The 26180-nt window shown below is 42.4% G+C and overlaps 1 protein-coding gene across 1 annotated transcript in view; it reads right to left on the minus strand.

Moving 5' to 3' along the window:
• Nucleotides 1-25203, minus strand: part of MED27 (mediator complex subunit 27) — a 78183-nt gene extending 52980 nt beyond the window's left edge. The window contains exons 1-2 of the mRNA XM_072352718.1: nt 24967-25203; nt 22959-23103 (exon numbers count right to left, since the gene is read on the minus strand). Of these exons, the coding sequence (XP_072208819.1) occupies nt 22959-23103; nt 24967-25172 (351 nt within the window). The 5' untranslated portion in view covers nt 25173-25203. The remainder of the gene's footprint in view (nt 1-22958; nt 23104-24966) is intronic.
• Between the last annotated feature and the right edge of the window lie 977 nt (nt 25204-26180).

Here is a 26180-nt window from a genome sequence, read left to right on the forward strand (position 1 = left end):
CTGCAATACTAGCACATGCATGCACATTTGTTTCCTTTTAAGTTGCATGGTACTTTGCCCCCCATCATTATATTATTTCTCCCTTGCAGCTAACAAGGGATTTGTCTGTTATGATAAAACTCTGGCTGTTCTTTTGAAAAGAGCACTGAGCAGGCAGCCAGGACACTCCCACAGTTTCATCTCTGCACACTACAATAAGCAAAAGAAAAATTACACTACCTTAATTGTTATTTTAAAGCTCGTCTCAGATAATGAGGCCGGTTTGGAAATTCTTCTTTTTCCCCCAAACAATGTTTGATCATTCTAGAATAGCTGAATTCTCAGCTTGGCCACAACAGCATCAATAAACCAAAAGAACATAAGTCTCCAATTTATTTACTCATTGGTTTTCGTCTTGTTGAACTGGGCTGCAGGCTTTTCAATTAATAAGAAAGCTAGATGTTGTGCTTTTGCTCTACTTTACAACTTAATTAGGACACTTTGTTCTATTATTTTAAGCATTTATCCCCCCCTCCCCCCCCAGCACTTCCCAGTTTATGAGATTATTTAAACAATAAATATCTATCTATTAAGAAAACAAGGTCTATCCCCCCATTTCATTCTTTTCTTAAATCCCACTACAAAAGTTATTCCATCCTTCCCTGATCTCCCTGATCCAACTAAACTGTGAAACTAATGAGCTCGCACTTCTGTTAAAAGCTTCTTGCATGCAACTGATCTTATTTGCATTGCATTGGGATGCACAGCGCCGGTGCCTCTGCTGGTCAATAAGCCATCAGTAGGCAGCGCTCTGCAGACATGACCTTGCTTTTCCTTAGGTCTCTCCTCTCAGAGCCAGGGAATTGAAGAACAAATTCAGACATGTATATATTTGATAAGACAGGAGAAAAAGCATCGATACGTTTCCCTGTTGATCTTCATGCTTTGTCTTCCCCGTGTCTTTTATCCTATTGTCTTTGGAGTCATACTTTTGCTGAAAGCGCTGTTTTAATTAGCATTAGATTTCAGCCTTAAATTGTGTTCATCCCACACATTGAAGTTCTGCTGATGAATGACTGCATCAACATCCCCTCATTTCAATACTGCTTGCAAGCCCTTGGCTCTTCACCATGCAGAGATAGCAGATCTGGCACTTCCAAGGAATTGGTCAAAACTTCAGCACCTGCATCCTCACTGCCAATAAAATCATCTGCGCTGTTGAAAGTTAGAGCTGGTTTCAGATGACGGTGCTTCCTGCAATAAATATAATCCAGTGGAATTAAACTGGCATTTCAATGGATGTGCAACTACAACCTGTACACAAATAAGCATCCCCAGATGCAGGATGGAATTATTACATCGCATGCTGCACCTAAACAACAGAATAAAAACACACACAGCAACAAAGAGCAGCAATTTCAGGTAACCCTGAGCCCAAGGTAGTGGTTGGTACAGAGGCAGTCACAGTCAATAATACAGAAGTGGAGTCACTCCACTTGATATGTTCACACCATGCATTCACTTTGTGGACTTCAATAAAGACTCACAAAGTAAGAAGTACACTGGACCAATATTCAACAGAAAACCTAAATTCTTCTTTGAGAAAAGGATTCTCCTTGCATAGGGCAATCTGTAGCAGGAAGGAGCAGTCATTAAAACTCAAGGCTGAATAAAGATTCCATTCATATTTTCCCTAGCGCTGCTGTGCTCCCTTAAAAACCACCAGAACTCTGGACTGAAGACACTGTTGTTGTGCTGAGCTTATTATTTTCTACAGCTCCAGACTAAATCTTTTGTGTCGGGGGCTCAGGTGGCAGCTATGTCAGGATAAAGAACAGCATGCTGCCTCACTGACAGGGGATGCTCGGGTGCTTAAATAAGAAATGTGAAGGTACTTGAAAACTAAGTGGTAGAACGAAGGGCTAGAATCAGCTATAGAAAGCCCTTTCCAATTGCCTACCAGCATGCCAGAGGCTGCAGCACTGACTGAGCTTTGCCACTACAGCAAACAAACTACTTGGAATAAAGAAACAGATGTTCTCCTTCAATAAAATATCTCCAATGAGCAACTTATGCAAACCCAACCAGTCCAAGGTGAGCAGCCAGACAGAGGTAGGGAAAACAGCCAAAAAACATGAGAGTGAGCTCCTTCTGAACATGATTCACTGACGAGTTTCTCCAGCTGAAACAATATTACAGGAACTGTACATTACAAGATTCTTTTGTGTGTGCATTTTCTGTCTTTTAATTCATCAGAATAGCCCTTCATGACTTACAATATAAACTTATGGAACAAAGCACTTGATTGAAGGAAAATCAGCATTCTGCTTTCAATAAGGACCTATATATATGAAGAAGCTAGATAATCTACAGTCCTTCAGAGGAAATCATCCTACTTTACAGCGCTGGAGGCCTCCGTGTATTTTGCAACATTAAGATGTGCGATACACTATTAAAAATGGTAAAATACAAACAAAATTTAAGACATTAACCTCCTCCTCCTCCTCCATCATCAGTGATTATTGAACGTCTGCACTTCAAACCTGTAATCAATGGAAAATTCCAGCTTGGAAGAATTGGGTTCAAAGATACGTCAAGCGAGACTTCCCCCCACCCAAAAAAGAAATAGAGGCACGTATCACAATGTGAGCCAGATTATTTCTTTAGGCTTCAAGGAGTTAAGTTATGAATGTTTTCTGGGACGAACAAAGAACCTATCAGGTTTGATTGATAAAAATGTAGCTTTTAACTAAGACCGAAAAAAACTGAAGAGTGGCAACATTTTGCCCAGAATAATGTGCTTCCTCTGCTTTTTCTCAGCACAGTGCACATAAATCAAAGAAATGTTAAAGAGGCCCATACATCACTGGCTGGCATTTCTAAACTATTTACAAAATCTGTAATAGTCAAGAGGATGGAATATATAGAAGTGTGACCAGAAAAAGTTACTGAAAGGAAAAAAAAGGCACTTCTACCATCCCAGCAGGGTTAATTAAGGTTGGAAACAACTCTCCTGATGGTACTGTTCTAAATACTAAACCAAAGCAATCCTGACGATGCACGGTTACAAGAAGCAAACAAGACCAAATATCAGCCAATACAGGGAGAACGCGGACTGAAGCAATATGCCTGTTCCATGATTAAGCACATGGTTCTGAAAACAGATGAAGCAAATGATCTAATAAGGCTTAGAGCACAGGCAAAGGCAGGGCTGATTCTGCAGCTGCCAGAAGAGCCCCCAAAATATCAATAACTCCAGCACTCAGCTGCGTATCCATCACATTTTCACACCCTGACATCTGAGCCTACAACAGACTTATACAGATGAGGTTTTCCTCAACAACTTTTACAAATGAGAATCTCATCTCCTCCTCTGAAAGGAAAGGCATGGATTATGGAAAGTTTATCTGTCCATCTGTTGAAGATGTCACACTCTGACTAGAGAGTGCAAAAAGCAAGGGAGCTGTTTTACAACCAAATCCAAAACTTACTGTAGTCAGAACTAGTGTAAATGCCATATGCTTTGCAAAAACACCTCTTTTGCTATGCTTTTTTTTTTGTTGTTTTTTTAAACCACAGCACAAAGAGTTCAAAAGCTGCTGTAATCTTTATTTCTGAAAATAGACCACATACCCTCATCTTCCACACTCAGCTAAGCTAAGCAATCAGAGAAACATGGGAAAACCACAGTGTGCAATGAATGCTAGAAGAGATGAGCTCCCCTGCAAGAGGGGCAGCTTTAAAGATGGCAGCAGCTTATGGAGCCCTGAGTGGGGCCTGGAGGGGATGGGTGCTGGGATGCAGCATGGAGCAGACCTGCAGCTTTCTCTGCCTATGGGGAAGGTTTCCACCAGAAGGGTTTCAAACGAAGCCAGAACCCAGACCTCAGAAAGATCTTTAGGATGAAAACAAATGGAATATACCTCATATTATTTTCATGGGAGTTTATAATGATATTGTAATTAACTCAATCATACCACAAGATTAATCGCCTTTAAAATGCTCCTAGTCATTCATTACAGGCCTAATTAAAATTCTTTTCTGGTGCTGAGCCAGCAAGAAATATGAAACCCCCTGCTAACAACCCATACACGTCTGCTATTAGCCAGCTCTTCAGCATACTATCAGTTTCCACCGCTCAGCCAATGGTTTTTCTTTTTCAAAAGAAAGACTGTATCAAAGACAGCAATAAAAATGGTCAAGACAGCCCAACGCCTGCACCAGCATTCCAGCTCAATACAGCTACCTGGTTTATTTCTAGTTCCACTGCAGCAGTTTGGGACCTCTACAATAGCAGATGCCTTTCCACCCACACATCAATTAATTTGCAAATGCACTCAGGTTGTAGAAATAATGAAGTGCTGAACGCTTTCCTATTGGCAAGCCTTGCTGTCAGGAGGTGGATGCTGTAGGCGAGGTGCTAAAATGCACTGCTGCTATATGCATGCCAAAGGAAAGACACGTCACATGAAACTTGGTTGACAGCTAACGGGGCACATCAATTATTTTATTTACCCCTCTCTCACTGCCGCCAAAAGGAAGCAGCTCACTTCAGACAGCTTTGTGTTGTATTTATCTAGATGTCCATAGCATGCACTTTTATTGTGAGATCTGAGCTTTTGCACTGACCAATTAAGCATTTCACATTTAAGGGCTAATGTACAGGAGGAGAGAAGCAGCATTCCTTTAATGCATTATGGACTGTTAAGGCTACAAACATAGCATTCAATAACGAGGCAATACCTTTGCTTATGGTCAGCGCTGACTTTGATTGCACAATTCTTACCAAGGAACCTCCAGTCAGCACCATTCATAGGATTGCATGGATGCACAAGCAGTTGCCCAGCACCCACTTTCATGCAAAAATGTTATTTGCAGTCTTACACACAGTGCCCACACTGATCTTCTCAGATGTCTTCTACAATATTCTCCTGCTTTATCCGACTTCTTGGCACAGATTAAGTTCACCTTCACAATTCTTATTCCAATCATGTTGGGTTTGGATCCGAGCAATCTCAGATCTTAAGAGCACTGAGTGATTTACCACTTTGTACACCTAAAGTAGAGCTCCTACAGAACATAACAGCTGACAGATGCACCACGGCTCTTCAAAGCTGCCCAAAGAAGTGTTAAGTTGGGTTACCAGCAAGGTTAAAATCTTACCCCCCACTTCTATCATTTGAAATAAAGGAGCAGATCACCGTTAGGTTCTGTCTTGATCAGCTACTAATTGGTACTGAAGCACATCTTACTACCTACATACTGAAAGTAAGTTAAAAACTGAGATTCCAAACCTTCAAAGTGAGTTCTGTGCTCTGGAGGACAGTGTGTTCTCATGGGTACAGACCCTTCTCACTTTAAGTATGAGATTAGGAGGAGTCACTGAGCCCAGGAGAGACAGAAGAAAAGACACATTACAGTTAAGAGCCTGGACAGCTGGGGCCAGATCTAATAGAACCTTTGTGAGTACTCAGCCTTGCTTCATACCCACTGTAAGCTACTTCTGTCTTGACAATACAGCCAACGTAGCTAAAAAAAAAACCAACACACGTACCTCTGAAGTCTTCCAAGGCTCAACCTCATACTATCCCTCCCCCATGTTCCAATGTTTACTACCACAAGTGTTTAAACCAAACACCTCAGCTGCTGCTTGAACAGAACTTCTATTTTTAAGTTACTTGTTTTTCCTTTTGGTCTTCCCTTGCTAAAACGAAGAACCCTCTTATCACTCCCCCAGCAGTAAAGATGCTGATACAAAACAAGTGAGACATCCATTACCTTTTATGAGTAATATAAATTCCACTTGTTTGATCATACACAGAGAGTGCAGGAATCCAAATGCTTTTGATCAGTTCTCGTGTCACCCAACCGGAAAACCCAGATTTAACAGGCTCCTGAACAAATGGTAACAAAACAGTATTGCAATTAAAGTAAGGCTTAAAACCTTTTTCAAGCCTTAATAACTGAATAAGTTATTAGTAAAGGTACCAACAGGTAAGGAAATTTGCTGTTAAAAATGGATGATTTTCTGCTTTTAAAATAGACGATTTTCAGGCTGACCTTGTAGCTTTTAAATTTTTATAGCATCTTCAGTTCCAATTTGAGATTTTCATGTGGGGCAGGCAAGCCTTCTTATGTTCTATATTAAATGCGAGACACCTCCTTGGCATGATCTGCAATATTAATAATATAACAGTACCAATTTCAGGAGCAGCAATGTAGCATCAGCACATACATACCTACATGAACGGAAATTTAACCACGTATATCATGGGAATCTGTCATACAACACTGAAAAAAAAACCAAGTCTAAGATAGCTCAGATCTAATCTGAGGTTTTCTCTTTTGCCGCACAAATGTATGACCTTGTCATGCTTCACAAGGTAACACCAATGTAACTGATGCAAGAAAACATATGCTTCTCCTTACCGGGTTCAGAATAGGAGTAGAGAGGAGACAGGATGATACTCAGGGCCAAGCCTGAGCTTTTGAAGAGCAGACTTGCAGCTGTCAGTGTACTCAGCACAAATATCCCTCACCAACAGGCCCTGCAACATTCACACAACTAACTGCCCCAGCAGGATTTGAAATGTTACGTTTCCAAAACAATTTCTAGTTTAGCTAGAAATCTGCACCGCTGTTATCAGAAGGACGTTGAGACACAGGCATTTTTAAGCTGCCGTGGGAAAGAATGAAACCAGTGGGTAAACCTGAATGATTAATTTTTATGGACATCAAAAGAGGTTGGCGCGCATTTGACTCTTCATGGATCAGCAGTCTTGCAAGCACCCCTCACTAACCCAATTAACACTGAACTCTCTATCATGGAGCCCAGACATCTCAGCTCCGCATCAAGCTCCGGACGTACCTTATTTCTATATCCTGAATATTACTAAGAAAAATCTCACAATATCAAATCCCAACATTTCACCAATGCCCCCCGGCTTAAGGCACCACCTAAACAGCCCTCTCACTGCTACATACACTTGATCAAACATGAAGTAAAAACAGCTAACATTACCCTATTGCTCCAGGTGACCATCATATAAAAAGGCATAATAAATTAGTAAGGATGCTACCTACATCCCTTTCAAAGCTTATTTTATCAAGTCAACGATTTAGCAACATTGAACAACTGACAATTCATTTGCTAGAGTCATTAAAGAAAATAAAAGAGCAAGTAAAACTTATAAATGGAGCTGAGAGCTGAAGGCTCACTTCTGGCATGCTAAGCAAACAGGAACAATCGAAAGCCATGGAGCAGTCTGTAATTTATACTATTGAGCCCAATGCTTGGACAGTGAGGAAACAGATGGCTCTGCAATATGGGGATTGCTCCATGAGAGCACGAGGACACCACAGTGATGTAGTAGCACTGGTTTGTCTGGTTGTTGCAACAGTCGCTGCAAACTGAATTCCATTGGTTTTGGATATTTAGAAAAGAAAAAAAGTATTTATTAGTTCAGTAAGCTTGTAGCCCTCAGTAAGACCATGGTTTAGTTCAGTTTTTCTTGGACAGAGCTGCATAGTTCTGTGCAAATACACAAATGCAAACTGCCCAGCACCAGCAGCATCCTCCTCCTGTCCTGTCCCCCTCCCCATAATCCCACAGTGCTTGGAATGGCTGTGAGTGTCAGCTACTCAGTTCTACTTTTAGATCCACTTTTACTTAAAGCAAACTGAGCAAGAGCTGCATAATGAAGGCTCACAACCACGGAGCCAGTACAGCCTGCAATTGGGCAGCATCACCAAGCTGTGGGGTTTTCAATTTCTATTCTTCTTTCTGGCAGACTTATTTAACAAGGTAGAACAAAACCAGCATTTGCCAAGGGAGGTTTTCAGCCACACACTGGAGCAGACAAGCAGCTGGTTTCGGATGGAAGTCTCACTCCAGACCTGAGGACACGCTCAAAAGCCAACCAGCTTGCAGTGTGGGCAGCTCTTCCAACCAACCTACATCACAGTCAGAGGTTCAGAAACGCAGCAGCAGCAGCAAGACACAGATCAGCAAGAAAGCCAACCAGTTTAATTTCCATCAGAGGAGAAAGACAGACAGATTACAAAGAGAAAAATACATTAATCGCAAAAGTTTCCATAGTTCACATCTTCTGAAATACACAGGAGAAAGGTATAAGCTGGGCAGCATTCTGAAAGGAGTCAGCATTAAAGCACAGCTGACAGCACTTCTGTCTATAGAAGAAGCATGAAGGCACGAGTTTGTTACTGCTCTCAGTCAGCAACCAAAATGATTGTTCCTTAAAGTAACTCATCTTACGGAATTTAGAAGACATTTCTCTTCTGGAGCTGACTGCACAACAAGCATTAGAACAGAACCTGCAGAGCAATGCCCAGCACACAGAGTCATAGCACTGTGCCTACCATAACAGCTGCCACCAACACTGCTCCTCTCAAGAAAGCAAGTGATTATGTTTGATTAAGTACCTATCTTGCTTGAATACTCCAATTTTTCTTTCCTTTTTCTAATTTTATGTTGGCAAACGACAGTTCTTCTATTAAATTGTTTTCATTCACAACAGCATCCTGCTGGCAGGACTACCAAACTCAGGAAAAGAGCTCTGTGATTTGAAGAGAAAATGAGAAAAACCTATCAATTAAAATAAGCACTGTACTATTGTATTCTTAATGATCGTTTGCTGCTTTTTGCTTTATTCTTTAAACCTTATAAGCTTCCTTCCACAAAGCAACATCCTCTTATAATGTGATGACACCCTGAAATCTGGGAGCTTCATGAACAGATGTAGTATGCCTGTTTTCAACCTGTTTGAAGTCCTCAGGTCCAGCCAAGCACATCCTCCAACTGCTGCTGTATGTCGGTACCTATTTTTAAAGCAGGTCATGGATGCTACTGAAAAGCTACAGATCCTTGATTCCTATACATACAAGAATGACTACATGTTACAGGGAAGAACACATGAAAATGCACTAAGGACGGTACTTTGTGACTTAATGTAGATTCTTGGAGTTCTACAACAAAAAACATCCATAAAATGGTTATTTTCCCCCCCAACTGATATGTTTTAACTAAGGGTTACCTTTCAGCCTAACAAAACCCTCACTGTAGCATAACCACTGGCAAATCATCATCAGGTATGCAAGGCAGTATCCTCTGATCCAGGAAAAGTTCCCCTGCCATTCACATCTATTCCATTTTAACACCATTTCTCCTGCATTGCTCTATGAAAGACCCACACAGAAGATTAAACTTATCTGTAAAGGAACATAAAATGAATCATTACAAGGGATGGAAGCTTCTAAGAATCACAAACACATTTGGTTTATCAAACTAAATCACCTTTTTCTCCATCAATTCCTCTTCCACGTCAGGATTCTTTCTGCATTATATCCAAGCCCCTGGATGTCCCACGTCCCTGCTTTTACTTTGTGCAGGCTGCTATGGCAAAGCAGTAGTCTTTGCAGTTCATGATGCTGCAAAGCTTAACAAGAAATGTATTCAAATCTCTATGCAGATATGTCTTCCATGCCTTTTACGTGGAAATCCAGCTTTAAAACAGCACCTTTACCAAGCAGTATTCCAAACCTGCCTTGCCACTATAAGCAATTATGTAATACCAGGCTGGATCATAAATGGATGTTCTGATTCTTCACAGTTGAACGTCTCCACTATCTATTCTACCTGAGTGTATTTGAAAGGGACATCATCATCTCCTGCATGCATCCACTCTGACAACCACATTGCAGTTTTCTTCACAGCCTTCCTCTACAAGAAAGGGGTTTATTTCATTTACATGGAGCGTAGCAGCCCTTCCACATGCTTCCCATCTTCCAGAAGGAAGGGATCAGTTTGGAGGACAGCAACTAACCAGCTCCCTCATTGACGAGACAAAGCAGGCTCACTGACCTTTGCCCTTTATGTATTGATGCTCTAGCTGAGTAAATTAAAGCATACAGGGGGAAAGCAAAGCATCAGAAGCAGGTATAGGACTCAGAAAAACATAGCAGCAATTCTGTATCTTCTTCAGTCTTCCTGAAATGTGATTACAGTTGACCTTTAAATCTAGTGGATCAACCAATCAATTCTGCTGAACAACCCTGTATATGTGATCTCAGAGCATCCCTTTACTTTAAAAAAGGAACTTTCAGTGGTTGCCTGGCATAGTCATTTTATTTTGCTGTAAAAAGTTACTAAGATTTGTCTCAATTGATTTTACTTGCAAGAAAAACACAACATCAGAAACTGCAGCATCAGCAGACACTAAAGGTCTTTGCTTCTCACAGGATGAATGCAATATCAATAGTTATTAGGATGCATTCATACAACCTACACAAGAGGAATGGAGAGAAGATGCCAGTAATCTCAGTTAATCCTAACACAACCCCGAGTCAGGTTCCTTAGACTGTGGGAAAAAAAGATACAAGGAAAGTGATAAACGTTCTAAAGTATTTGCCAGGCAAAATGCTGAACTTGGAACAGAAAACATATTTAACAGCTCTTTAAGTAGCAAAGCTTTTGTGTCACGCTCGATGTCAGGTTTTATTTCAGCTGATAAAAATGTGCCTTAACAGATAGCCCAAGAGAGGCTTCAGGAAGGTATTAGTCCACAGAAGGCTCAGAAAGCGAGATAGCAACCAGCAGCGACCTGCTCCTCACACAGCAGTCTGTCTGATTACTCCAAGTACTCATCCTGAAACACAATTACTTGACAGATGGGAAAACAAAGCCATGCACAATGAAGTGAGCTGTGAAATCCACCCTGCCAGCTACAAAGAAAGGAAAGGAGAGAGCAACTCCAGTCCTTCCCATGCCATTAGCAGCACTGCTGCTCTTGATACCATCACCCTTCCCATCAGGCCATCAGGAAGGGCACACACCATCATAATATGCGTGTGTTCATATTGCTCAGAAGACAGCAAATTCTTTCCTGCAGGAAGTTCCTAACTGCACTGCATACTCCATGTTAGAATCTCACAACAGAGCTTACCCATCAGTTCAGAAAGCTCCAAAGTTTCTATACTCAGCTCTGGGAAACGCCCCCTAACCCCCCCAGCAATTCAGCCAACCTGTGCATGTTTGGGGGGGGGCTATAAGGAATAAAAGGCACTGAGCAAACTGGAAATGTGACACTGAAAATTCTGAAAATACAAGACCTGACTCCAGCGTAAAACTGAAGCATAAGGCAAGGCAGAGAACTTGCTAAGGCTGAGCGCACAGACAGCTGCAGAGAAAACTCTAAATAGAACCCAGCTGAAAGCATATGGGCAGGGAACATTAGAATGAAAACCGAAGGGATGATAAAACACACAGCAGTGTTTTTTCCTTAAAAGTCATGCAGGGACAGAAATGTATATCCAACCACAATAAGAGATAACCCTGGGAGGAGAGAGAAGCTATTACTCTTTGAACGCAGCTTATGTGATGTAAAAAATGGCATTTTCACTGAATGTAGAAATATTTTAACACAAAGAAAAAGCCAACTTCTGAACTAAGGCCCAGCCCAGCAACACTGCTACAGCTGAGAATGTCGTGATTTCCATCAAAAAACTGTTTTGCAGAGATCAGGAACAGCTGTTTCCAACTGAATTAGACTAAAACTGGAAACAAGCTGTCAAGACCTCAAAAATACATTTCCCTACATAGAAGAATGTCTTTGATTCAGCTGTTTGATGGTGGTGGTCAGCCAAAAGAGAGAAGTCAAGTCACACCCTCAGATTCCAAACGCTGTTGCAAAGACACTCCTTTGAAAACTGAGTTGCTCTTTATGTAGATTTATTCTTTTGAGCATTTGGAATAGGAAAAATGTCAAACAGCTCATATCACAGATTCCTGAATATTTTCAAACCATGGGCAGCTTCAAACAGTATAAAAGGCACCGGAGGACTCTCTCTGCTTTAGTCCACAATCGAGGCGTTTTTCAGTAGCAGTAACAGGATGCTGCAATAAGGAAAATAGAATAAATTGCTGCTGACACGAGAAGATTAACATAATTCACTTGAACCCAACAGTTGTGAATAACAGCACATGGGCACGGTTCCTTTTCATGCACGCCTGCTGGGAGGCTTTCAGTGAGTATTTTCAACATCGATTTCCACAGGAATTGCAGTTTCATATAATGAGACATCTATTTTAGAATATGCTGTAAAATGTCACATCTAGATATAATTAATTTGTGTCTAATAGCCCACAAAACATATAGAGCACCTATAACACTATGTCACTGCCAGTTACAGAAGCTTGGAGAATTCATACACAACAGGCAAATTAATCAAGCCTGGTGGGGGCTTTCAATACAACTTCATTCTGAAGCATAAATCTGAATATCAAAGAGCACTATGACTTCATCACATGCTCTAAGATGTAGCTGGTGGACTTGGCTTTCCAACCAAAACTAAAGTAATAGTGAAAGTGTTCTTAGCATTTCAGCATGCTCATTACTTCTTGTACGATGTACACTAATTCCACCCAATAAGTATTTTAGTTATTTCTACCAGCTTGTCAGCATACATCCTTTTGAAGAACAGCTATATGGGAGCAAGTCAATTATTAACATGTATTAGAGAAAAAAAAACACACTCCATGAAGCACATTTTTAGCTAAGACACCAGGCAAGCACGCAGCTACAGCCACAAGCCATTTCAGCTCGCCCACCTGCCTTGCTTTCGGCATCTAACTCAAGAACTTAGAGCTGCAGCAAATCCAGCTGAGCACCAGAGCATGACTGAACTTCACACTCAGCCAAGAACCTTGCAACAGAGCACAACAAGGGAACACTGCTCAGCATACGGAACCTTTTGATCCTTCTGTGTAAAGATCAAGAAGGTAAAAGACGAGCAGCCGGTATAGTCAATCAGCTTTCGGTAAATCTTATTAATCCAGAGGACACCCTTTTCTAGGTATACTGTAACTGTGAACAGATGTCAGTGGCTCAAACATTTTACTCACTTTTGTTTCCTGTGCAAATGGAAGCCTTACAGCCAGGACATTTAAAAAGAGATAAAATAAATTGCTACGTGCTCGAGTTAATCTTACACTGACACAGAAACTGATAACATGTACTGATAAGCCCTCTCCATCTTCAGGGCTATACAACTCTAATTGATTTAAATGCCAGCTTATGTCAATCAGATCCAAAAGGAGTTAGGAGCAGCAGCTCATAGTGTCACATCCATATTCTCATTTACCTTCCAGTCTGTCTCCCAGCCCCAAAGTGCCCTGCTGTGCCACTATACAACATTCTACAAGGTTAAAGGATGCTGCCATAACCACAGAACAAGCCTGACAGTAGTTCCTTGGCTACAGTGCCAACCACCACATTCAGAGTACCGTTCTTCCACGTTCCTGCTCCTACCCAACTGATGACAGAAGAGTATAATTACAGCAGGAAATAAATAAATAAATAAACAAATAAATAAATAAATAAAGCTCATTTCTCAAGAGACAACATTTTACAACGCAAGTGAAGTCAGCTCTTGGTTTTCTGCAGGAGTCATTCAGCAGAGCTCTTTCACAAAGCAGCACAGCAGCCTGATGCACAGAACTGAAACATCCCTCACAGCCAGGTCAGGTATCTGACCAGATTTGAACCAATAAGTTCACATGCAAAACAAAACAACTGTTTCTCAAGGATCACCACGGACTCCCCGGGTTACACATCTCCAACATTTGCAGCCCAGTAGTAACTCCTGAAAAAAATACATTGCTGTCATGTTTTTGCTAAGTGTAAATTCCCATGAGGTGGTATCCAAACTGCACTGATTAAGCACAGCTCCTTCCACAGACCAGCTTCACATTTATTCACTTTTAGGTGAATTCCACATTCTGTAGCCCAGTTATTTGCAGTACCTTATTAAGATAAACTGGGTAGAGCTGAGCATTGCTTATGTGCAATTCAAAGAGCTAAGTCACCCCGTGAACTTTCTGAGGGGACCAACTTTAGTAACTCTGAAAGAGAAATCCAAAAGAGATTAGAGAGGTGAGGGCAGTCCTACATAAAAATAAATAACAGGCACACCAAAAGATCTGACAACAACAATAGTGGAGAGCAACAGGGTGACATCATTAAAATTCCTGCTTTGCTTGATTTCCTTTAGAAGCTCTAAAAAAAAGCTTTTCCATATAAAGAACACAAACGGGATGTTTATCAGCTCGATCAGTTATTTTATATTAGTGTTCATATCCCTTGAATACCCTTCATATGAAGGTCCCCGAGCACTTCATAAACATCTTTAATTTGACTCAGAGAAAGTGAGAGACAGCTTCCTTAGGGAGATGAGGACCCCAACACAATTACGGCTCCTACATGTGGGCTATGATGGAGCATGCCAGAACCACCACTTGTTCTCCCACACAATAAAAACCCTACATCCTAGTTCAGAGGAACCGCAAATAATGGGGCCAGACCCCAGAGAAGGGCAGGCAGGTTTCAGCAGCAGCAAATTGGTCAGACCCACAGGAGGGCTCACAAACAAAATTCAGAACACTGCTGGCTCTAAATGTTGCTTACAATGCTCCTCTTCTTCTGCAGACCAACATATTTCCTTCAATTAATCCCTATACAACACCTATTACGAGTGGTACTTGGTTGTATTTCTCAACTTCTAAATGTAAAGTCTTTTATTCCAATCTTATCTTTGTAGCATGACATTCACCAATACGCTGCATTGCTGTGCCTGTGCATGGCTTATATGTCTGTTATTAATATCAGAAATGCAGTTTTAACCTGTCTGGTTTGATGACAGCATTACAAAGCTCAGAAGGGAAAAGCGAGCTCTGCTTTGCACATTAGACATACCAGTCACAACTCAGTCACCCAACGGGAATGGGCTGAAGAGCTCCTGCAGAGGCAAAAAGCAGTTATGGGAGCAAGAGATGTGAGTGGGCAGCAGTGTTTTGGTAAAAATAAAGCAGCATCAATCATTTCCATCCTGAAATAGGCTAACAGCTAGAACATTAATACTTAGCAAAGAAACAGGAGAAAAATACTCATTAGCAAATAAAGGTGTTGCAAAGCATTAAATAATTCCCACCAGCTGACAAGGGGGCTGTGATTTATAATAGTGCGTATTGATATATCACTTCCCATAATTAGGAAAAGTGAGAGCTGTACTGCTTACAGCATTATTTTGATTAGAGCCTTGAAAAATACATCGAATAACAACAAGCACCAGGCACAATAGCCAAACACCTTATCATACTCCCAGGGTGTTTCAGATGTGAAACAAAATATTGCAAGCAGCACAGAGTAAGGAAGGCAAATTCCTTACATATAAATCTTACACCACAACGGCCCCCAAGTATCAATTATTACAATTATAAGTCTGGAAAGATCACAGGCACAAGCTGTCAAAACTATACAACAAAACAAGCCAGAATCAAAGGCTAATTGTGTCTTTCTATTGAAGTGACAAATAAGTGATTGCCACTCTTCTCTTCCTGAGGTAACAAAACTAACCTCACTCAATCCACTGGCATGCCCATGAAGTTCAAGTAATCTCCTCCTAACAAGGAGATGGGTGCAACAGTGTTAACCACCATCAGCGCCCCCAGGTGCAGCTTTGGGAAGCACTTCTGGGCAGAATCAAAGCTAGAGGTAATTTTTAAACTCCTCACCTTTTCCAGTGTATTTTCCATTGATGCTTTGCACACTGCCTGAATTTGCCCCTCTCATTTTTTTCCAGTCGCTAAAAATCAACCCTGCAATAATCAAATGTAATATTAATCATGCAGACAGCTGACTAATAATTAATAACCGTGGCAGCTGGAGACAAAGAGGTAACCACCTGTTGCTTTGTCATTTAAAAACAAAGAATGAAAAAACATTAACGTGCTTGTCAATAACAAAGGCATTTGCTTAAAACTGCATGAAATTAAAAGCCCACAAATGGCATTCTTCCAGAGGGACAGGCAACCATTAGTCACTAACTGTGTAATACTTGGCATCTATAATGCATTACTGCATTTCGGCCCAAAGAACCCAATGCACTTGAGACACATTTAGACCAGAAACTCCCCAGAAGTAGGTTAAATATTATTATTCAATTCTAAACATAAGAAAAATGAGGCACAGAAAAAAAAAATCTCTCATCCTGTTCAAGGTTACAATAAAAATTAATAAGGAAGGCAAGAATAGAACCCAAACAGCCCAGCTCCTGCTTTGTGCTCTGTAAAAAGAAACCAGGACGTGCATGGTGCATTTCTCCAGTGCCAGGAATACAAACAGCAATGGCTTATCTACACTACAGGCAATCCAGAAGAGTCTCTGCATTCCAGACCCTCTACAATGCACTGATTTTGCACCTACAGAGCAAACTGAGATGTGCAGCACTAGCAATGTTGAGAAAATCTATAAGCAGCTGCTCAGTTTCAACTCAAAGCAAAGCAGGGGGTTTTGCTCCCCCCCCCAGCACACGGGTGCTCTTCAGAAGTAACCTCGGGAAGCAGTGGGTGAGAAGAGGATCCAGTCACTGTGACACCATTTCTGTCACCACCACACATTTGTCACTGCTATTACAGCACACTTGGAAACAATTCCCAGCAGAAAGAAAAGCTGAACCTTCATACAACGCCACGCCAGAACATCACTACGCTGTGTTTTCATACAATAAAGTCCTGAAAGGACAAAACTTTGGCTATCTGCCTCAACTCCCAACCAACTGCCAACGCAGTAACTCAGTTACACTGCCCATGGTACTGTAAAACTACATTAAATTCACAATGTTTGAGCGCATCCAGAAATGAAAATTAATGTTCCTTGGAACAAGCACTTCATTTTACAATCAGGAAGAACAAAAAAAGGAAAAGATATTGTTTCACCGGTGTTCCTTTAGTATTATGGTTAGCATGTAATGGCATTTATTGTCATTAAGCTCAATATTTGTGTCTAATCAATACTAAGCTACCAAGTGCAGCCCAGCAAGTCTGGACTTTCTCTACAGGCTCTATTGATTTCTTTCTCAGTTTTGTGAGACCTACAACACACACGATTTATACCAATAATCTATCAGAAAACACATCGAGATAATTTAATGAACAAAAACTGTATGTTCCTTTTTTCTTTTGTCACGTGACTGAAAATCATTTTAACTCATTAACGGTAATTATCTCAACAGCTCAACTTGAAATTACGTAAAACACCACAGGAAGCCACTACGTAACAAACTGAAATCCAGATGTTTTCCAAATGTATTTTAAGATGCAATAAACAGCAACACCTTCCTTTAGGTTTGTATTTACCAGTGCATAACTTTCAAGTGAACTCAGAATTGCACACTTCTGCTCTCTTGCAGCATTTAGAACATCTCTGTTTAAGTTTCCATACCATGCCACAATGATAACATCCAATCCCTCTATTCAAATACACCTGTGGGCATTGGTGCAAATTCCTGAAGTGCTGGAATGTAAGAAGGGCAAACAGAAAGATGCAACATAGCAGCTCAGTGGTGCTGCCAGCAACATACATCAATGAAGTTAAAGTCAAGGACAAAGCATAACATGATCTGATCGTGATGACCACTGCTCTATAATCTCCCTTATTTATGCTACAAATAGGTCTTGGGGATCTGAAAAGTAACCATGTCTCACTAAGGATAAAAAAAACAAAGAGAAGATGCAGAAGATCTTCAGTAGTGGGTCAGGATACCACAATTACTCAGCAGCTCAGGGAAAACTTGGTTTGCTGCTGTCCAAGGAGCCCAGTGTTTTGTGCTGATAGAAAGAACAGTTCTGGGGAGTTGGGAAGTTAGATTCATTTTGAGTATTCACTTCAAATAAGTAAACAAAGAGTAAACAACAAATCTACACTAGTGTTCACAGCTCAAATGCTGAGCATGAACTACTTGGCAGCACCCCTTAAGAGAGGAGGAATCTGCCCCACAGAACAGCTGCCCAGCTCGGTGAGCACAGAGCATGCTGTACATGTGCTGTTCCACTGCAGTCAAAGGGAATGAACACCTTAACAGACAACGCCTCGGGCATGCACAGGGCGAGGGGATACAAATGCTCTGCCAAGGGCAAAGAGGATGAACAAATACACACTACAGGCAATAAATAACCTCGTTAACGCAGCAAAGTTCTTCCCTTACTGAAAGCATGAGTTCAAACTCCTGGATTCCAAACCCCTGCATTCACCCTAACTGCTGACACTACTGCAGCTGGATCAGACAGCCACAGCAGCACAAGCTCATTATTTTAAATTTGGGCTATGTACATTATATTGCTTTAATCCCATCATCAGTAATTACACTCCTGTCAAGGAAACCCTTTGTTTCCCTTATAATTTCCCTTGACTTCTATCAGAATGGCAGAAGGAAGCAGCTGGCAATATAAGTCAGCATCAGCACACAGGGCAGCAGAGGTAAGCAGGACCAGGGCACACATACAGCCAGAATCCCTTCCCACTGTCACTTCAGCCATAACTCATACCACAAACCACCTTCATCACGTTACCCATACAGAACAAGAGCTCCACTCTGTCTCATCTCACACTGTATCTTCAGCATTATATTAGAGGGCACATAAAGATCCTTCTGAGTAACGATACTTCAATCGTGATGAAGAAAATGTCATTTCTCAAATAAAACTGTAGGGAAAAATAAATCTATGAAGATCTGAGTATTGTCCCAAGGCTACTACGTCCTTCTGCACACCCTGCAGCCACAGGAACTTACCTGCATGATTTCTACAAAAGCAAAGACAAAACCACTTAGCTCTTGCACTAAGATCACTTTAAACTTCCCATGTTTATGTCAGCACTGGTTTTTAAGCTCTGTTAAACACCTGGAAAAGGAAAGTTGTACAGCTGTTTGTATGTGTACTTAATGCACTTCACAAGCTGTTGGGTTCCTAAACAGCTGCTTCTATTATATGAATGACTTCACCATCTGCAGAACTATTGGATAAACTACAGTAAGTAAATATCAGGATAGCAGGTGCTAATAAATAATGAGCTGCCGGGATAATATAGTTCTGTAAGGAGAAAGTCTGTGAACATCATTTCACTGCCCTTCCCAACACGGCTACTTAACTCTAAAAGCTTGGCCATGCACCCCACACCAAACCAACAGAGGGTATTCATTGGACCCAACATCAAAACAAAGCTTTTCATCTCGAGAAATAACTATTGCAACAGTTCGGCAGTGCTTTGTGTGGATCAGGGTATTTGGAAGGCTACTGTTACTACATTAACCAAGAACTGGCCGACACTGTATCTTCCAAAGCAGATATACTGATACAAATGGACACAAAATATACCTCAGGTTTTATCCGAGCGGACTATGGTAGAGGATAGCTTCAGAAATACTGAATTACTTATTTAATTGCTCGCTGTTTCAGCTCTTTAATTGTTCTTGCAGCTTTCAATAATACAAATAATTAATAAAGAATGCAACAAAGCCATTTCCCCCCCCCAAAAAAAGCTTGCAGTATTCCAATATATCAAACAACCATTCACTTCTCATGACACAGCCCAGCTATTTTTACTGACCTTACTTATTACAAGCTGCTTTACTACCACACTCCCACGCTTTAAGAATAAACAAGATGCACTGAAACACACGGTAGAAAGTGTGCATGTGATCATTTCCCCTTTGTTTCATGAATGTCTATTAGGAATTGCACCATAGCCCCGAAACTCTACTCCATCTATCCTCCCTTGGCAGCTGTGCTGCTACTCATGTCATCAGCAATGCATGAACAATCAGAGAGAGAGGAAAATGCCCTTATCTCAGCTCATCAAATATACAAGCAAGCAAGCCACAAAGGGGTCACAAATTAAAAATTAAATGTGTATTGACACAACACCGCATCTAAATTCTCCCTGCCAAGCGACAGAAAACATCAGGCACAAGTAATAACAACAAAAGGTGGTCAAAAGGGGTAATGAAATATCACTTATTCCAGAAGTGTTTTTAGCCAAAATTAAGCAGCAACCTATACAAGCACCACGACAGCCCTCAGTGCTAATGGCAGCATCCAGCTGTTAATGTCTTGGAGAACTGGGGAGGTGCCTGAAGACTGGAGGATGGCCAATGTCACCCCAGTCTTCAAAAAGGGCAAGAAGGATGACCCGGGTAATTATAGGCCAGTCAGCCTCACCTCTGTCCCAGGGAAGGTGATGGAACAGCTTGTGCTGGACGCCATCTCCAGACAACTGGGAGAAAAGGAGGTCATCAGGAGTACTCAGCATGGGTTCACCAAGGGGAGGTCGTGCTCGACCAACCTGGTGGCCTTTTATGAAGATGTCACTAGCTGGGTGGACGGGGGGAGAGCGGTAGATGTAGTCTACCTTGATTTCAGTAAGGCTTTTGATACGGTCCCCCATGACATCCTTATAACAAAGCTGAGGAAGTATGGGATAGATGAGTGGACGGTGAAGTGGATCGAGAATTGGCTGACTGGCAGAGTGCAGAGGGTTGTCGTTGGCGGTGCGGTGTCTGGCTGGAGGCCTGTGACTAGTGGTGTCCCCCAGGGGTCTGTGCTGGGTCCAGTCTTGTTCAACATCTTCATCAACGACCTTGATGAGGGGATAGTGGCCACCCTCAGCAAGTTTGCTGATGACACGAAGCTGGGAGGATTGGCTGACACGCCTGAAGGCTGTGCGGCCATTCAGAGAGACCTGGACAGGCTGGAGAGCTGGGCAGTAAGAAACCGGATGAGGTTTAACATAAGCAAGTGTAGAGTCTTGCATCTTGGTAGAAATAATTGCATACACCAGTACAGGTTGGGGGAAGACCTGCTGGAGAGGAGCTCTGCTGAGAGGGACCTGGGCGTCCTGGTGGACGACAGGTTGGCCATGAGCCAGCAGTGTGCCCTTGTAGCCAAAAAGGCCAATGGCATTCTGGGGTGCATTAAAAAGAGCGTAGCCAGCAGGTCAAGGGAGGTGATCCTCCCCCTCTACTCTGCCCTGGTGAGGCCTCATCTGGAATACTGTGTCCAGTTCTGGGCTCCCCAGTACAAAAAAGACAGGGATCTCTTGGAAAGAGTCCAGCGGAGGGCCACAAAGATGGTGAAGGGCCTGGACCATCTCCCCTACGAGGAGAGACTTAGGGAACTGTGTCTGTTTAGCCTTGAGAAAAGAAGGCTGAGAGGGGACTTGATCCAGGTTTATAAATACCTGAGGTGTGGGAGCTATAGTGGCGAGGCTGGTCTCTTTTCAGTAGTGCGTGGGGACAGGACTAGGGGCAATGGGCTGAAACTCCAGCATAGGAAGTTCCGCACGAATGTGCGCAAGAACTTCTTTACGGTGAGGGTGACGGAGCACTGGAACAGGCTGCCCAGGGAGGTGGTGGAGTCTCCTTCTCTGGAGATATTCAAGACCCGCCTGGACGCCTACCTGTGCGACGTGGTGTAGGGAGCCTGCTTTGGCAGGGGGGTTGGACTCGATGATCTCTAGAGGTCCCTTCCAACCCCTATAATTCTGTGATTCTGTGATTCTGTGATACTTCCAAGGCAGGTAACACATCTGCTGTCAGGAACAAAGGCAACCTACTGCTGTCTGCTGGTTACTACAAACCTTAGAAAAGAAGCTAGTAAAATTCAGAATAATTATTCGGTCAAATACAACGTAGGCAGACTTTTTTACTTCTGTTACAGAACTAAAATAGAAGAGAAATGAAAAGGTAGAACCAACTTCCCAAGGAGGCTGTGGATGCCCCATCCCTGCAGGCATTCAAGGCCAGGCTGGATGTGGCTCTGGGCAGCCTGGGCTGCTGGTTGTCGACCCTGCACAGAGCAGGGGGGTTGAAACGAGAAGATCATTGAGGTCCTTTTCAACCCAGGCCATTCTAAGGTTCTATGACATTAGCACATATTCGCATCCTGAAGAGCGACCAAACAGACATATTATGGTATTCACACAAATTTTACTACAGCGCTGTGTTTTAAACCTGACTACCATTAAACCAGCCGGCACAGCTGATAACAAGGATTGGCCTAGCAAGTTCTCTTGTAGTCAGAAAGTCTTCCTTGCTCATGTACTGCAATAAATAATTTAGAGCTGCTTCTTTTAATGCCCCTTCTATTTTCAGATTTATTATTCTTGCTTCCTTCTGCTGTCTGGTACGTAGTTGTTAAGAGCTACAGCTCCGGAATCTCTCACAACGAACAGGAATGAATCCATCTTTTACATTTTGTAACAGATCAATAATACTTGAAAATGATTTTTAAGGAGAATCTTAAATACTAATTAGTTCCATTACTTCTATAAAAAGTAATACACACATAGAAAAAAAATAGGATGGGAACAGGCAAACTGAAGCGTAACGAGGCTCAGACAGGGATTAATATTATTGCAGTAATGCAGTGTTTACTTATTCAATAAAATCAGATGTGAGGAAAGGGATATTTTTGACCCACCATGAGAACAAGACGTTCAGAATAAATATATCTATCTAGTTTCTGTCCTTAGACATATTCAGCAAACAGGATTATTGAATTATTCTCACCAGAAGAAAGTTTCTTTCAACAATTCATTTTTAAAAGCACAACGAAGTACGTTATCATTACCTGCATTTTCTTTTTACATTACTTAAAAACATATTCAGACCCAGAGTTTCTTATAAAGCCAAGTCCACATAGTGTTAATGACAGCAAATAGTATAGAAAGCCATCAGTACTTCTGCTGATGACAACTTCCCTCTCAGTTTTCTTTCCAGAAGTAACTTTGGTAGTGGACAAACCCAACATTCTCTGTCTAACATCCCACTGATTTCTGCTACAGTGCCTACTGACAGATACAATCTACTTAAGACTAAACATCTGACTTGGAAACTATTTTTCAGCCTGGGAATTAACACACCTCTCAGAAAAACAAGGGCCAAAACTGGATATTGTAGACAAGTCTCTGTAATTGCAATGCAATTTTTACCCTCGAAGGCACATCAGGGTACACATCGTGCTGGCTGGTTTCATACTGTTTGGACATTTTAGATACTGAGAGGTCAACTGTATCACAGATCAGTCATTCTGGAGCAATATACAACAAAATTACACTGATGGATTCCATTACCTTATTTGACCATTTGTAGGCTTGAAGAAGTTGGCTGTAAAGAGGCGTTTTGTCCTGAACAGGATCCAGGCTCAACAGCCCGCTGTTGTGCAAGGGATGGTTCTCAGATGGTTTACCAACCAGATTGCTCAGACGCTCCAGCTCACTGAAATACACAGCAGGTTGTTTTTTTTAAGTCAAATTTGGAGATACACACAGCTGAGTTGTACAATCCTCCTACAGAGACAGCAACCCCATTTAAACTCTCTTTTAATACCCATGAGTGTTTTAAATACTTGCCCGGTTTGATTAAAGAAATGTAATCACTGTCATTACCCAAACTGTTTAGAGCAGCCTGTTAGTCATAAAGCACACACAGCTCCTAAGTAGAGAAAGTACAAACAGGAGTCTGTAAGGCAGCCTGGGAAGAGTCAAACTATGGCACAACCTGCCTGCAAACACTTCCACCAATCAAGCCATTTCTGAGCAAAGCACCCTTAGAAGCTTCAGAGTTGTGACCTGAGGCACTGGCTGCAATATTATAGGCTATCATAAAGCTAACAAGCAGGCAGATGCCCTGTTATTTCAATAAAGCACTGGAATTTAATATGGTCCTCATGTAAAAATATGCAGAAGAACTGGCATTGGACCTAATCCCAGAGGATTTCCCTGCAAAGTTTGTGTCTGCTCTAACCATACAGATGCATTCCAACCTCTCAGGGCAAGGAATCATCTCCTGTTTCTCATGAGCAACAAGTACACCTGTAATAGTGTATAAAATACTCAACTACAAGATAATAAGCACTATTTTTCCATGGGAAAAGAGAAGCTCAATGAAAATGATCTATTATTACTTCATACCTCATTTGTCAAACACTGCATTTAATAATAACAAGAGTTAAGCATCTTTTAAAGCTTGCATTAATCAGCTGTAGAAGAAAGACTGGCTACTTTGCCCAGATATAAAGTGCAGTTTATCCAGAGACACATCTAATCAGGTGCCTTTCCTCTTGACTTGTGAACTAATCATCGTGGCCTATATCCTTCCTAAATCTCTTAGGGACTTAGAAACTCTTTATATATACGCTTAATATTTCTTGATGCAGGTATACAATAAAATAAACATGAATAAACAAAATAATCATAGAATGGCCTGGGTTGAAAAGAACCACAGTGATCATTTAGTTTCAAGCCTCTGCTATGTACAGGGTCACCAACCAGCAGCCCAGGCTGCCCAGAGCCGCATCCAGCCTGGCCTTGAATGCCTGCAGGGATGGGGCATCCACTGATCAATAAATTCATTCATGTCGTGAAAAAGGGGGGGTGGAAAAGGAACTTCATGATGAAGCTGCTCTCATATCAGGTGTTTGGACAAGGACTAATTGCAAAGAGATGCTGAAGAACTGCACAGCACTGAAACACCGGATGAGAAACTGAAATGTAAAGAGGCATAACAGAGCACAAGCAAAAATGCAGGTCAGAGCCTGTTGCTATCCATTATAGTTTGGAACTAAGATACTGGGGTTAGAGTAGTTAGCTCTATAGAAAGCTACTGATACAGACAAGAAGGATGACCAAAGGGAGGGCACAGCTTCCATGTGGGCTCTTCAACTAGAAAACGATAAATCCAAAGGGATGCAACAGGAGCCCATTAAGCTGCGAGCAACATCATTCATAAAAAATGATTAACCGCCTTCTTCCCTAATTAAAGCGAACAAGCAGGAAACAGGCTACATTCATCAGACATCGCGTTACAAAGCAGCAGGGCCTACCAGGCAGCCCTTCTGGTTCAGAAGGCCTGCAGAGGCAGAGGGTGCCCCGTGCTCAGACACAGCCCCACAGCTGCAGCTCCCGCTGGGACACTGAAGCCATTGAGCCCTTTGTGGGCTGCAGCACAGCCCGGCTGTGCCCCACATCAACGCTTCTTTACGAACAGCTTCAAACTTGCTCCGGTTGCAGACGTGTCCCACCGCAGCCGCTGCCTGCCCCCCCCCCCCGGCCCAGCCGTGCCCCCACGGCCGCTGCTCACCCCAAGTCGCGGCTGACGGAGTGCAGGCTCTCCTGGAAGGCGGCCACGAAGCCCTTCTCGCGGCCTTCCAGGGTCTCTTTGTTCCGCATCCCATCCTTCAGGCAGTCGAAGACCCGCGTCACGCTGGAACGCAGCGCCTGGATAGCGGCGATAGCCTGGGAGAAGGCCTCCAGGTTCACCCCGGGGCTCAGCACCCCATCCGCCATCTTAACCCACCCGGCTATCTCCCTGCGCAGCCGGAAACGGCTCTGAAGCGCGAGGCACGCTGGGAAATGTAGTCCGGCAGCGGCGGCGCGAGGCATTGTGGGAAATGTAGTGCGTAATGGCGCTCCCCGCTCAGGGTGGGGGTCACTTTCTGAGCCGTTCTGTATGGCCTGCACAGTGCTGGGCAACAACCAGGGGCCAAAAAGCATTTAGAATAGAAAGGAAGGCCCCATCCTGCTGCAGGGCTGCCTCTATCTGCCCTATACCCACCAACAGGTGCTCTACAGTCAATAGGGTGAGGATTATTATCTGATTGCCTTAATGATCTGATGTTTGCAGAGCACTGCAGGGTTTGGAAGTGCTAATAAGGGCGGCTGGTTTGATTTTAGGGCAGCTGCTGGTGCTCATGAAGCAGCCACCAGCCCTTGGCTGAGCTTGGTGTTTTCTCAGCTTCTAGAATAAATAACAGCGTCTCCCATTCAGGTATTAATTAAATTCAGCGAGCACAGCTCGCGCTCGTTCTTTACTTAGGGATGTTTTGTGGTGTTTCTTTTACTATGTAAAATGGAAATGAGTCTGACAAGGAGCAGCAGAGGTGTCAGTGGGCAAGTGAAGCGAGGCTTTGCTCTCTGCTCAGTGACGCTGTCCTGTCCATCATCCCATGGCTTCTGGAAATCACATCTGCTCCAATTAAATATTCCCAGGCTACATGCAAAGTATCGACCAGTGAAACCCTATTACTTAGCATAAAGATCAGGGAAATGAAATGGGTATGCTGCTTCTTGCTCTGATCTTAATGATGCTCTCCCATCTCAGCACAGAGGTAAAGCAGAACTGGAAGCAATATGGTCTGAAGCAATATAGCTCGGCCCACGTCAGCAGTGAAATGTATAGTGCTGTGCTGAACAGAGTCAGCAATGGACTGAATGCATGCAGTAAAGCAAATAGAAACAAGACTTCATTCTTTATGCAAAAAAGGACTGAACCAAAGAGGCAGAAAGAGGTATCTC

The sequence above is a fragment of the Excalfactoria chinensis genome, chromosome 18 (assembly GCF_039878825.1).
Source record: "Excalfactoria chinensis isolate bCotChi1 chromosome 18, bCotChi1.hap2, whole genome shotgun sequence".
In the NCBI taxonomy this organism is placed as follows: Eukaryota; Metazoa; Chordata; class Aves; order Galliformes; family Phasianidae; genus Excalfactoria; species Excalfactoria chinensis.